The following is a 14,526-nucleotide window of genomic DNA, read 5'->3' on the forward strand; positions in this document are numbered from 1 at the left end:
ATTAGCAAAGAAGGACAGACCCTGGGTTATATCACATTTATAGTTTATAGGAAAAGGTGAGCATTAATTGGCGCTTAATGCATTACATTTTGTTTTACTGCTACACCATTAACTGTACTCAAGCAGGCTTCCAATGACTGTTTCAGTGTATTTCTCAAACAGGTAATTTAGCACAACCAAATATGGGCCTGGATGTAGCTAGATATTTTAGCAGAAGTGCTGTATCTTGCTATTTAAAAAAAAATATATTTTTTTGCTTAAGAAGCCAGGTAATTAACAATGCATATACTGGGTACAAATATCTATTGATGCACTTAAGCAAGGAACTTTACTCATTCAATGTTTTCTTTTGGAACACTGGACATGCTTTATTTCAATTTTTTCACAATTTATTTAAACATCTCACATATACAAAATAGGTACAATTTTTTTGAGAAATGATGCTTTCTTTTTACCCATCGTAGAGGATGAAAATGAGATTTAAAGCATGAGCACCTGAATTTGGAGGGAGAGGTTGAAGATGGGGCCGGGGGAGAGAAATGATCCACATGCTTAATCTGGGGGTAAGATGGGACATTCTGACTAAAGTTTTGAGACAGATTTCAAAGAAACAATACAACTTAATACAGAAAAGTGGTATTTCAAATGCTGCTAGCACCAACAAAGTTCAAGTATTGGAAAGATCCTCTATCATACTGAAATTAGCACCTTTGTATTACGAATGGAACTAAAAGCACCTCAGATCATTTGGAGAAGTACCTACTGTGGATGTGGATCACACTTGGCTTTAAGTGTATGAGGTAGTTTAAACCTTTGGAAGTTGTGGTTTTAAACTTCCTCTGTGGAAGATATTCAAAGGCCACAAGTGGTGCAAACTTTCATGATTTTTTATTTTGTTTTTTTTACAAAGGCTGACATTTCCCAAAACAAGGTGTTAAAATCTTGAAAGACTTCTGAGTCCTTTTGGGGCTGTATTAAATTGCATTGCACAACGCTTCAATCAATCCTTCTCCTTCTCTTTTGCCCAGAGTTTAAGCAAGTAGATGAACAGAAGAAATGGAAGGAGTCAGCTTTCAGTATAAAAAAAGAAATGGCAAAGAGAGATTTTTTTTTTTTTTGATTTTAAGTTAGTTTGAGTTCATTCATTTGAAACAGACTGGGCCAATGTCCAAACCGAATTCTTGGTCAGCGCCACCAATGTCCAAAAGTGCAATGTCAAGGACGGGCAAGCGAGATGGCTTATTCGTTCTGTATTCAATGATTGTTTTGCCCCATTCATTGGTCTTTCTCTGTAAGATAATAACAGTGATAGTTAGAAGAGTTATTATGCTGTTTACGGTACCAACATTTCTTCCAGTGAATTTAATCTCTTCTGAAATCTGCTGCAACTAATTTTGCTAGCACAAGTCATCAGTTAGATGCCCACCTACAGATCTTTCATATAAAGAAACATATTTATTTTAATCTTTTAACTTAACATAGCAGCTGATCACTCAGAATAGCAGATTCTGTGTTCTGGCTTTAATATAGTAATATATGCACTAGGGATCAAATCCTCATAGGAAGGGGGAGGGATAGCTCAGTGGTTTGAGCATTGGCCTGCTAAACCCAGGGTTGTGAGTTCAATCCTTGAGGGGGCCATTTAGGGATCTGGGACAAAAATTGGGGATTGGCCCTGCTTTGAGCAGGGGGTTAGACTAGATATTCAATGATTCTATGACACTGCCATGGTTGTTGAGCTCCAAGAACTGAATGGAGGGCTGAATAACAGGATTCTCAGCTCCTGCCCGCAGCAGCTAGTATGGAGATGCTTTCCAGTGGCTATGGAGGAGTAGCAGGTGTAGGATTTTGGACTACTGGATATGCTGCATGTGTGGACTTTTGCCACTTCTCCAGTTTGCACATCATTCCTTCTGTTCTCTGGATTAGACAGCTGCATGCAGCTTTCTCTTTGGCATGTAGAGGGGTGAAATGCCTATAAGGTGCTCTCCACCTTTCGGCTCCCCTGTACAGTGAAAGTGTGATATTTCTGTGTTTTGGCCTGTGCACACTTATCGAGAGAGCTGTAGGATTCAACACTAGAGACTAACTATCTTTGACACAATATGAATTTTAATGACTAATGTCCTGCAGAGGAGATTGGTAATCTAGCTCTATATCCATATCCAACTCTACCACTAGAGTAAACAGGAAACCATGAGTCCAGTAGTACTTACAGAGCAGCCATCCTCAAGAACACTGAAAGTGAACCTGCTGTTGCCTTCAGCTCGTAGTTCAACATCATTGGATCCCTGCAGTATAACAGCCTTCTTAAGGTTGCCAGTTTCCACATCCATGTATGCAATGCTGTTCTTACAGTGGTAGGTGATGTTCTGGGAGGCATGGTTGGCCAGCAGACGCATGAAGGCAAGTTGGGTGGCCATATCCTTGGAGGTCACGCCTTCCTCGTTGTATTCAAACTAAAAACAGGAAGGAAGAACTCTAAATCAAATATTCATTGAAATGTAATGGGATATAATATGCTCACAGGATGTGTGTGCGTGTGTCTGAAGTGAACAGGGATGCTAGGAATGTGAAAATCATGGAATTCAGGAGGTTGTGATCTTGAGCACTTTGAGATTTCACCACAAGACCAAAAACTACTCAGTTAAAAAAATAACCGAATTAGAGCTATGTAACTGAACAAACGGAATTATTTACAGTTGGGGGTTGAGTGTCTGTTTTTTTCATTATATTACTGGAAATTATAAATGTAAACATCCACGGTGGGCATCTCTCTTCCTTTAATTATGGCAGTGTGAAGTGTTATGATGGCATAACTTTAGGAGGACTCCACTGACGTGTTTCTATTGTAAAGGTCTTCCCAAGCATGTCCAATATAAGTCAGAGCAACATGTTAAAGATAAATTGACTGCAAATTATAAACTTTGCAAAAATGTAAGAGAAGTCCTGCATGGATTTTTGATACATATTCCTATTCAGTGCCTGTATCCCCATACTGACTTGGAACATGCCAGATATACCAGTCCCAGACTTCCCTTGAGCTATGACTAGTAAACATGTTAAGTTTGTGATAAACTGTGTTGTGATTCTGTGATGTTCCCAAAGGGAAAGCAGGATGATTCCAACAAACCCATTTTGCAATTGTGACCAAAACCAGACTTTGAATTCTGCTCTCCAAAGATGAAAGGTTAGTCCATTGCCTCCTATCCCTCCGCTAGGAGAGAGTTTTCATTAGTCTGTGCTTTTGAAAAGGGTTACTGCGCAGGCAACTCTTTAGACAGCACTGTAGGTAACAAATTCACTCGAGTTTGCACTGTTTGGCCACTCACCTGTGTACCACCATTGATAGTTTCGCCAAACCACACATGCTTCTTGTCCCTGGGGTTCTTGTTGACATACCAGTTCTTAGTGGGGATGTTTTCTGGATTAGCATTGATGCAAGTCTCACCAGTGGAGAAGTCACAGTACACTCTGATGGCATCCATGATGCACCCCTGGTTGGGATCAATCCAGTAGAAACCTGTCATTGAAAAAAAAACCCTGGTCACTAATTCAGCCTCATGCAGGCACTCAGCTACTATGGTAATGGGCATGGCATAAATACCCAAAGGGATAACATAGATACTATAGTTGTGTACATTATTACATTGGCGACCTGCAAACCACAAGAAATCTGTACTTGAATATTGCTAATGTGTGACATTGCATTACTTTCGAAAGCTGAGCATACATAATTATATTGATTTTGTGGTGAGGATTGCACCACAGTGAACAATGAAGGGAAACTCTTCAGGGTGAGCTTGTGTAATTGTGCTGTCAGTAGAGGTAGGGGTTATTGTTTCATTGGTGATTTATTAGGTTAATAATATCCACTGCCTGTCCAGAGTGTTAAGAGTGAAATTTACCCCCTGGCCAATGGCCAGCACAAGTACTATACACCACTTCAATACCACTAATTGGGCTTAAGAAGACTTAAAGTTTATATGCCTTGTGCTGGCTCTCAGCACAGGGGTAAATTTCACCCTTAAAAGAATAAAACTGCTGACACCAGGCCCTAGTCAATCAGGAAACCACATTGAAAGCAAGCTACTAAGCTGAATACAACCAGAGAGCCAGAAGAGGCATCCATCTAGCATTAACATACCACTGGTCCATTCTGGGTGGCTGAGTCTTAAGTCACGGCAGGTGCGGGCTGGGTTCTTCCTGGAGCCTTCTGGGGTCAGGAGGGTCTCAATTTGGTTGTTCAGTGATTTCAAAGTGGCATCAACTTCATAGTCCTTAGGTCTGAGAGATGGCTGATCAGCCCGGTAGTATTCAGCATCATAGCCAATTTCATATCCACCACCATTGGGACCAGGTGGGCCAGGGTGACCAGGTGGACCGGGTGGACCCTAAAGAGGTTCAATGTAAGAAGACAAAGAGCATCCCATTATATAAGTCTGGGCATTGCACTGATGTGCACACTACACCCAATTACTTGCATGAATAACCCTAATCTAAGGCACAGGATCCTCAGCTCCAGTCTCGAATAGCTGGTAGGGAACTGCTTTGTGATGGGTATTTCAGAGTAAAAGGGTAACAGATGCAAGATTTAGGGCCACTGCATCTTCTTTGTGCAAGTACTCACTGGCTACAAGCAGTAAGCACTCATCAGCTTGAATAAGGACTCTGCAATTAGGTCTAAGGTTGGTATTCTCGTATAAAGAGAGAGAACTTAAATGAACAGCTGGTTCAGTCTTCTCATCTTAGCCCCATATTTAATTTACATGACTATTTTATTTAAATGTTTGAATGGCTCACCAAAAATGTGAGGGCCAGGATCAGTCATATAGTCAGACTGGAATAGGAATAATAATAATCATCATCATCATGATGATATCACTTTTCATTTATATAGTGCTCAATAATCTGAGGGTTTCAAAGTGCTTTTCAAATTAAGACCAATATAGTTATCCCTATTTTACAGCTGGGGAAACTGAGGCACAAAAAGATTAAGTGACTTGCCCAAAGTCACAAAACACGTCAATGGCAGAACCAAGACTAGAACTCAGCTCTCCAGAATCCTAGTTCTGTGCTTTCATCTGTAGGCCCCCATAAGCAGTTGTACTGTAGCTGTCTTTAATACTATCCTGTAACAAATCTTAATTTTGTAGGGAAACATGTTAGAATGTGAAATAAAAAGTCTTCCACTGTTTGAGGAAAAAAGTAACGTAGAAATCTCTTCCATTTCCTCTTCTTAACTCCCCACCACCAACCACTGGGGCTATTAAGTGATGATTTCAGCTTGTGCCCTTAATTTATCACAAAAAAAAAAATCAAACTTACACTAGGACCTTGGCTACCCTGAGAACCACGCACACCAGCAGGTCCAATAGGACCAGGAAGTCCATTGCGACCATCTTTACCATGAGGACCAGAAGGACCAGCAGGACCCTACAACAGAACAACAACTTCTTAATGGAAGTAAACAATACAAGAGAAATAGGAATATAATTTTAAAAAGTCACAGGCATTGGAGAGGGTTACTTGCCCTTTCCTTATTCCAAATGAATAGAGAGTATTCACTTAAATTCCCATACCCTTGGACCAGCAGGGCCGGTGGAACCAGGAGCACCTTGATCTCCGTGGTGGCCCTATTGGAAAAAAGAAAAATCACATCCAGATTAAAAACACTGATACACAGTTATATTAATATGATACGTCAGCCATGCCCCAAGGCTTGGAGTTCTGAGACTGGAAAGCTGGTGCCGACCCTGTTCCCTTAGTGAAGTACCGTCAGAGTTAAAGTAGCTGTTGTTGGAGGCATGGGGAGGAAAAGGCCCCATACAATCAACTAGAATCTAAGGAAGATGTTTTAAGACAATAACATTCCTCTATATAAATAAAAGAGGTTTTTATTTAAAGGTCAAAATCTTAAAAGGAATGTCACATTTTTAAAGAGAATGCAATCTATATGAGGATCTTCCATTTTTCCGTGCTAAAGTATTACAACATTGTAACAGAAATGGGTAAATATTGTATTATAATAAAATGAATATGCTTTTAAATATAATGTTGGCCACATTTCAAAACCAATCTCTAAAATTGTGTCTCTATGTTTCAAGTGTGCTGTATGACATTCATAGGAATAGTTTTAGAAGCCTTTTAAAAATTTGATATTTTATGTGGATGGCAACAAACACTAAACTATGTAGGCATATTTCACAGCCTTTGAAAGATTTGTGGGGCGGTGTCAGCCTACAGAGTTGCACATATGAATCTTTATACATTGTGGTAATTTTATTTATTTCTGTTGTGCTCCCCATTCTAAATTATTACAAATGTTTACTCACAGCAAGACCGGGCAGACCCTGCAATCCATTGTGTCCCTTAAAGCCAGGCATGCCTCTAGGTCCTTTATCACCTGGCACACCTTTCTCACCACGTGGACCTTGTGGGCCCTGGAGAAGAAAAACACATCAAAAGAAAAAAAGAAACATAAAATGGAATGTTTTGAAATGTTTTCGAGACATAGTTAGCCAACGTGAAAATGAATCATGAGTAGTCTACGTATGTCATATTCTCGTCGTGAAACATGCATATAGATTCTGTTAACACATGTGGAATCTGCTCAAGGGAGTGTGGATTAGTCCCATGGGAGGGAGATACAGATCTAGATTTGAACAATTCTAGGTATATAATATTTTCAAACCCATAATACTCCTCTCTGGACTCTATTGCCCAAGATTGGGTCCTTAATGAGCAATGAAGTATACATTTTTCATTTCTTACTTAAACTTTTTTGCTGAGAGATTAAAAAAAATTACGTACAGCAAGACCTCTTGCACCAGCAGGACCAACAGAACCAGTAACACCAACGGGACCCTGAAACACGCACATAAAATACATGTAAGCTATAACATCATATTAATGGAAAAGCTCAGTGCCCTGTGTATACTTGTTGCCAGGACAAGTGAGCAGTAAGTGTTCCAAGGTTAATAGCTGTGTTCTGGACTAGCAAGTGTTTTAAGTAATATGAGCAATTAAAGTCTGATCTTACAGGTTCACCACGATTTCCAGGCTTTCCGGAAGGACCAACTGCACCATGTGGACCAGGGGCACCAGCAGCACCAGCGAGACCATTGTTGCCAGGATAACCACGCTCACCCTAAAGACAAGGGAAGGTGAGAGGAAGCAGAGAGTGTATCAATACTGGCTTCTTATAAGGATCGACAAATATCTGCCACAAGTATGAAACAAAGGAGAAAAGCTTACCTTGAAACCAGGAGCACCATCACGGCCTGGAGGACCATCATTACCAGGATTGCCCTGTTAAAACAGCATAAGAAACCAGTCACCCAAATATCAACAGAGATCTGTGCATCCAGTTGCAGTTCCTTGTGTATATGAAACTTATCAGACATTTAAAAAAAAAAAAAGACAGCACAAATCTTGACAAACAAAAACAACCAATCAACCAACCAAAGCCTACAAGGAAACTTCACATATTATATTTGCTACCTACTTTCTGGATGGATACAAGTTGTACATTTGTACGTGCCGTATAAAGGCCATCCTCAGATATTTCAAATCTGTTTAAGTCGTATAAAAGATTGGATAGAATTCAAATATTTTAGAAGGCAGGGACCAGATTCCGTAGAAGAAGAAAATTGTTTTTCATCTCCATCCTCTAAAATGATCTTTACATCAATACAGCAGTAGCCGTCACTTAACAGGCACCCTAGCAAAGGGCACCCTGCGTACTTGAAAAAAGTGCCAGTGGTGGGGGCTGGCAAGGGGGTGGCGAAATCAACGTAATGCATTACACAGATTTCAGACAGTAGATTCAGGGCCCAATGACTCCATTTGTGGACTTCATTAGTGCCAACTCATGTTAGCAAGCATCAATTTCTTCCTCTGTGACCTTTTGGTTGATTTCAGCTGCTTCCCTGATGTTATGGATGCTTAACTAGTGTTCTCTTGATATGAACATCACAGAGCATGGAAGTTATTTATGTTTAAAGAAATTCATGCAATGAAGTGAATGTTCTCTGATCACATTGTGTTCCAGTGAGCATCTAATAACCTGAGGCATCGCTTAAACTTATAAATTAAGTTTCACCAGTTTGTACCAATCGAGGGGCTTGTTCTACAGTTATAGGGGGCAGAAATAATTTATTTATACTTTATTTTTACTCCCCAGATGATTAGATTATGCATGGTTGCTGTATGGCCGGGCATGGTTGGGCAAAGGGTTTCCTCTCTCAAGGATTTGATTCCCCCCAAGGGAAGGGAAAGAGGGCGGAGAGAAGGTGGAACAATAGCCCTCCCTTCCAGCTTGTAGAGCAAGGCCAGTACATCGGGGGAGCAGATGGCTCCCCTCGCACTCTCCCTAGTGCACAAGAAGCAGCTTCAGCACTGATTGTGCCTCTCTGGTGCTCCTCCTGGACAGATGGCTCCATGTTATCCACTGCACAGAAGTGTGGCTTAAAAGCCACAGTCTGCTCCTTAACGTTTTTAGACTGCATATGTCTTTTCAGATTTTGAAATGCTTACCTTTTATGGGCTCTTTTCCCATCAATTCAAGCACACAGGGAGATATTATGCAGTTAACTCCCACTGTTTCTCTGATAGGGCTTAGAACACGCTAGGTGTTGTGCGATCATTAACAGCTTACATTCTGAAAGCTTGAGGTATGTGCTTAATTTCTGTCCCTTAACATTGGCTTTGAATTCAGAGGTAAGACTTTGTTTTTAGGATTATGTGTATTGCATTCCCCATTCAGTGTTGTTTTTGCATTTCACTAACTCACTACAAGAGATACAAATGCAGCAGAGGTGAATTATGTCTAAATGATGTTTGGTTCTGAGTACTTTAAAAATTATGGGATAACCAGCCTTCCAGATAAATTCTTCCTTCTAGCCCAGTCCTCTACCCCCAGAATAGATTATCCTTCTCAGCTCCTCTAATGGACTCCTATCTTCCTCCCATTCCTGAGTCCTTGATTTGACTTATATTGCCATAGAACCCAGAAGCCCCAATCAGGTTTGAGGCCCTATTCTGACATGATCCCTGCCTGCAAGAGCTTGCAGCATAGGAGGTGGGGGAAGCTGGCTGCATTCCCATTATGATTTGGACTCACTGCTCCATCTAGGACCCCTCTGATGTGGAGCCTGGATTCCCAATGATCCTGCTTTAATCTTCCCCTAAAATTCTGTAGGATGTAATTTTGCTAGCAGAACTGTCTCCAGCAATGCCCTGTTTTTCCACATATGTTTCTCATTATTCTGAACTAACCCCCCTTCCCCAAAATGATATAAAATGTAGCTTACATCACGGCCAGCTTCACCAGGGGGACCGTTCAGACCAGGAGCACCCGAGGGGCCAGAGGGACCACGTGAACCGGAAGGACCGGAAATACCAGCAGGGCCTGGCTCACCCTAGCAAGGGAACAAGAGTAGGACACGGTATTGCAATTCACATACTGGCTTTATCAAGCAACACTTTTCTGAATATTTATTTCTGCCCATGAACTGCACACATAGAAGAAATATCTCTTTAAGGAGTTCCAGAAGTAAAGGAGAATTTGGACAAACTAACGTATGTATCTGACTACAAAAAGCAATTTTCTTTACTTCATGCTTTGTGCCTTCTCCCTCCCCCAGCCAATGTGAGAAACAAAAGCTTAATAGTGAAAGATTAATATTACACATTCTGGAACAGGTTTTCAAAAGGGAAAGAGCCGAGGGTTAGGTATAAATGCATGCCAATGGGTGTCCTCATTTCCAGACACAAATAAGGTGGTTACAGTTGAAAATGGCTGTTGAAATGCCCAACAGGACATACACATTATCCATGTGTGTGTGTGTGTGTGTGAGTGTGAGTGTGAGAGAGAGAGAGATTGTGGTAATTTGACATGTGAGTTAGACACAACGTTGCAACTGGATTTTTGCACGCGGTCCTAGACTGCTGCCATTTGGAAAATCTTGCCATATGCTTGAAAACCTGTCTCTCCCCCAAACAGAAGCTGGCCCAATAAAAGATATTACCTCACCCACCTTGTCTCTCTAAGATCTTGATGAAGGCAGATTTGTGACATGAGCATCTGTGTGTCATCTAAAGAACATTTTAATTCATAAGTGTATAACTGACTTGATTTAGCCCATGGGATACAAACTAAAAGAGAACCTCATTAATTGACATTAATGACGGAGAGATCCATTACCAATTACTGTGCAGTGCAATTAGTGGGAAAGTAAACACACAAAATTAAAAATAACAGGGGATGATGCATAGCAAAATGTAAGAAGGGATTTTTTGGGGGGTGCAAATTAAGGGATGGGATGTACAGATTAGCATATTAGCCAGAATTAGTGAGGTTCTACTATACTCTAAATCCCAAATCCCAGAATCAGTCTTACTGTTTCTTTGAAGAAAGTATTAAATATAGTGAGCCACTCTTTGATCTCACACCAATTTTACATTGTTCTGACTCCACTGATCAGAATCTGGTTCTATATGTCCTAGATTAAATGTTAAAGAAAAAGTCAATTTTATCTCTGAAGTTTCTGATAAAAGGAATATAACTGATGTCATAGACTCACTGTTCCTCCAGAAATGCCAGGAAGACCACGTTCTCCCCGAGAGCCAGGGAGACCAAGGATACCAGGAGCACCAAGAATACCCTGAGGTCCTGAGGTACCAGGAGGACCCTGAGGAAGGAGGAAGAGAACATCGAACGTTATGGTCCTTGTCTATAAAAATGGAGCTTTGCAGTGGCACTGCAAATCTGAATGGATTTTTTACCAAGACGAAATTTTTGCAATTTGATTTGATCCCATAATTGCACCAAGTTCTTTCAGAGGAATCTCACTACATAGTTCTCAGCAATAATTCCCATACAAGAGAAGTTAGACATTCTGTATTTTGCATTACATTTCAAAGTTAAAGTCTCTAATATATATAGCTGCTGAAAACTCTTCCAACAAAAATATTTTCCAATTGAAAGTTTTGTGGGTGAAAAATTTATTTTTCTCTGTGTTCTGCTGAGCCCTTGTAATATCCCATGCCTTTGGCATGCAATAGAGGGAGGGCTGTGCAGAAAGAATCTGGTATTTTTCAGTATAGTGATAGGATAAATCTATTTAATGAGATGCTGTAGTATAAAAACTGATCCTCTAATCTTTGGAAGGATTTAAAGATACCAATGTGAACATACACTCTGCTGTTGAGAGTCCTTTGCTGTACTCTTCTATTTTACTGAAATTGTGAAGGGGTGAGCTAGTTTGGTCCAAGAATAGCTAGCTAGGGCCCATATTCATTTATGCCTATGCAATGTGAGTGTAAAATATTATTAGGTCAGGTGCAAATGAATATGCTAGGTGTAAAGTAGTGCGGAATCAGGCCTATTAGCTCCATTATCCAATATTTCTAATACAAAATTAGATTTTCTTGTTCAGAAATGTTCTACAAAGATTTACACTGGATATAAGGGGCACATTTTTAAGTGTGATGCATAAAGATTTAACTACACAGCTTTCATCAGCATTATTGTCAGTTGCATGCACAAATCATATGTGTGGCACTACAGAATTAACTGTTTGCTGTAAATAAAATAGATCATAGAAAGAATAACTGATAGAGAAGCAGAAAGCAATAACCCAAGGTAGCCTATTCTCTAGGCCCTCAAAATATCATTTTGGCCTTAGCACGGCTAGTAATTCTGAGAGTGCAAGTTGAAGAGCACTGATCAATTTTGTTGTTGTACAATTTTAAACCTACAGTTTAGATCACTTAGACCTCATCCACTTATTAGGGATTCTGAGCTATAAGTGACCTGAAATTGTCTAAAACATACAATTACAAATTCCTTCCTTAGCATCATATTTGGTCTTTTATTGTGCAGGAAAGCAATATGCTTGCCCCACAGCTTAATGGCAGAAAGCCAAATTCTGCCACCCTTACTCAGACCGAATACTATGTTCCTCTGCAAATAGCCCCACTGGTCTCAGAAGGGTGTTCTCAGACTAATATGCTACTCAGCAGAAGTAAAGGCAGCAGAAGCTGACTCAGAGAGCTTATAACACACTTTGCCCTTCACAGCACTAATTCAACTAAGCACTTAAGCATGTACTTAAATCCCACTGAAGTCAATGAGACTTAGGGACATACTCAGAAGGAATCATGAGCTTACACGCTTTGCCAGATGGGGCTAAAAGAGAAAACTGCTGAAGCACAAGACCTGTACTAGAATTTGTAATATTTACATTAAAAGCAACATTTAGGAATGTGAAGAGATGTTGTATGACTTACAGCACCACCAGGCTCTCCAGATGGACCTTTCTCACCAGTGAAACCAGGTGGGCCAACGATACCTTGTTCACCAGGACGACCAACTGGACCAGTATCACCACGTGGGCCTCTAGGACCATCTTTGCCAGACTGGCCAGGAGGACCAGGGGGACCAGTGATACCCTAGGATTAAATATAAGCATTAGTTCACTATCCTGCAGAGACAGATTATTCATCATTTCTCAATGAAACAAAAAAGGCACGCAGCAATAGTTTATTAGGGATTTAGGCCCAGATCCTCAAAGGTATTTGGGCGGGGGGTCTAACTTTCATTAGAAAGTTAGAAGTTCCAGCATCTCCTTCCCTTACTCACCATGTATGTCTGAAATCAATGGAACTACCCCAGGAGCAGTGTGAATAAGTGGTACGATTTGGCCCAGAATAAACTATAGTCTTGGTTCTGTGCCTACTGGCGGTGATTATTAACATTATTGTAATCAATTTTATAACAGGGTATTTTCTTCTTCCCATCTGGCTGGACCCTTTATAGCAGCTTTTAGCTCTGTCAGACATGCGGTGATATCCAACAGAATTAAATACAGGAATATCAGACAAGAAAAAAAAAAAGAGGTCTTTTTCAAATGAATGGAAGCACCTTCGTGATGAATGTGCCAACCTTTGCATGTGTCATTAGATTACATACTGGATCTTAAAGAAAAGCTTTGGGTGGGAAAAAATTAAGGGTCCAAATTTTCAAAAGGAACTAGTGATTTTGGGTCCCTTCATTTTTGTGTGCTCAACTTAGGGCACTTTCAAGAAGGCAGATTTTCAGTTTTGAAAATGTGGGCAAAAAGTGACTTTCTGCCATGCTTTCCCAAGCTGAGGACTGCCTTTCCCTAGGAACACTCCCACTGAAGTTAGTGGAACTGCTCCCAGAGTAAGTTGATACTCAGTGTGAATAGAGGTGCCAGAAACTATTACAAAAGGCACAATTTACAAAGGTATTTAGGCACCTACACATGCAGACAGATGTATAGTGGGATTTTCAAAAGTGCCTAGGCACCTAACTCCCAATGGGGGGAGGTTCTGAAATTCCCACTAGGCATCCATATAAACTCTATGAACCTAAGCACGTTTAAACACCTGGTGCTAAGTATTGAAGGGCCCGTCTCTGATCTCAGTTACACATGTGTAATTCAGGAGTAACTCCTCTCACGTCAATGATTTATATAGATGGAACGGAGATCAGGATTTGTCCATAATGTGGTTCAGCCTGTCTGTCATCTGATAAACTACTTTCACCAATTACTTACCGCAGGGCCGGGAGGACCAGTTCTGCCAGCAGCTCCAGGGAAACCAGTGGCGCCCTACAAATAAAAATCAAGGGGAAGGTGAGGGCTGAATATTGGAAGGTGAATCACTGAACGATGATTCAAAGTCAAGAGAAAATGGAGGTGTAAGAAGCTTGAAGACTTACAGAAGGACCAGCATCACCGCGACCACCAGCGGGGCCTGCAGCACCAATGGGACCCTACATGCGAGGAGGAGAAAGGGAAAACGATGAACCAAACAAAAACCTCCAAAGTTCCAGATATAGAAAAACGTCCCAATCCTGCTCTGACTGAAGTTAATGGGAATTTTGCCATCAACTTTAATGGAAGCAGGATTGCTCCACCTCCTCCAATATTAGAGTATATATTTGAATACTGGGGCCAAATTCTGAGTTCCTTTGCTTAGCTTTCACTCATACCTTATGCAGGTGAACTCATGGAAGTCACAGAGCTAGGACTTGGTACAAACTGAGTAAGGGCTTCAGGCTTTAAGGAAAAGATTTTTCAATTTAAACTGGCTTCCAAATGTTACATGCACACCCACAAACTCGGAAACAAAACAAAATAGCAATGGCTTAGTTGGCAAAGGGCATGAAGAAACCACTTACATGTGTGTTGTATGGATATTAGAACAACTCTATATATAGATTGAGTAAGGCCAAGGCAGAATACTGCTCTAGCTGGAAGCATATGGAGAAGGGTAAAGCCCTAAACAATCCTGTAAAGAAATTTCCTCTTGTGAAGTTTCAAAAAGGGGAATAGTTAAAGATCGAGGTCCTGACTTTCAGCATCTTTTCAACCTAGTCCCCATGTCTTATATTATGTCACTTGGATGTGAAGACAGTTCCATCAAAACCACAAGTGCAGGTGCACATGTACAAGAGGAGTATGGGTCTGAAAGTCCAGCCCCTAAAGAACATAT

General features: G+C 40.7%; 1 protein-coding gene across 1 annotated transcript in view; it reads right to left on the reverse strand.

The window, feature by feature from the left end:
- Positions 1-871: 871 nt before the first annotated feature.
- COL1A2 (collagen type I alpha 2 chain) overlaps positions 872-14,526 on the reverse strand; it is a 50,153-nt gene continuing 36,498 nt past the window's right edge. The window contains exons 38-52 of the mRNA XM_048838164.2: positions 13,751-13,804; positions 13,587-13,640; positions 12,295-12,456; positions 10,587-10,694; positions 9,315-9,422; positions 7,258-7,311; positions 7,043-7,150; positions 6,814-6,867; positions 6,336-6,443; positions 5,583-5,636; positions 5,329-5,436; positions 4,148-4,394; positions 3,333-3,523; positions 2,217-2,459; positions 872-1,289 (exon numbers count right to left, since the gene is read on the reverse strand). Of these exons, the coding sequence (XP_048694121.1) occupies positions 1,143-1,289; positions 2,217-2,459; positions 3,333-3,523; positions 4,148-4,394; positions 5,329-5,436; positions 5,583-5,636; positions 6,336-6,443; positions 6,814-6,867; positions 7,043-7,150; positions 7,258-7,311; positions 9,315-9,422; positions 10,587-10,694; positions 12,295-12,456; positions 13,587-13,640; positions 13,751-13,804 (1,800 nt within the window). The 3' untranslated portion in view covers positions 872-1,142. The remainder of the gene's footprint in view (positions 1,290-2,216; positions 2,460-3,332; positions 3,524-4,147; positions 4,395-5,328; positions 5,437-5,582; positions 5,637-6,335; positions 6,444-6,813; positions 6,868-7,042; positions 7,151-7,257; positions 7,312-9,314; positions 9,423-10,586; positions 10,695-12,294; positions 12,457-13,586; positions 13,641-13,750; positions 13,805-14,526) is intronic.

Source organism: Caretta caretta, chromosome 2 (assembly GCF_965140235.1).
Source record: "Caretta caretta isolate rCarCar2 chromosome 2, rCarCar1.hap1, whole genome shotgun sequence".
Classification (NCBI taxonomy): domain Eukaryota; kingdom Metazoa; phylum Chordata; order Testudines; family Cheloniidae; genus Caretta; species Caretta caretta.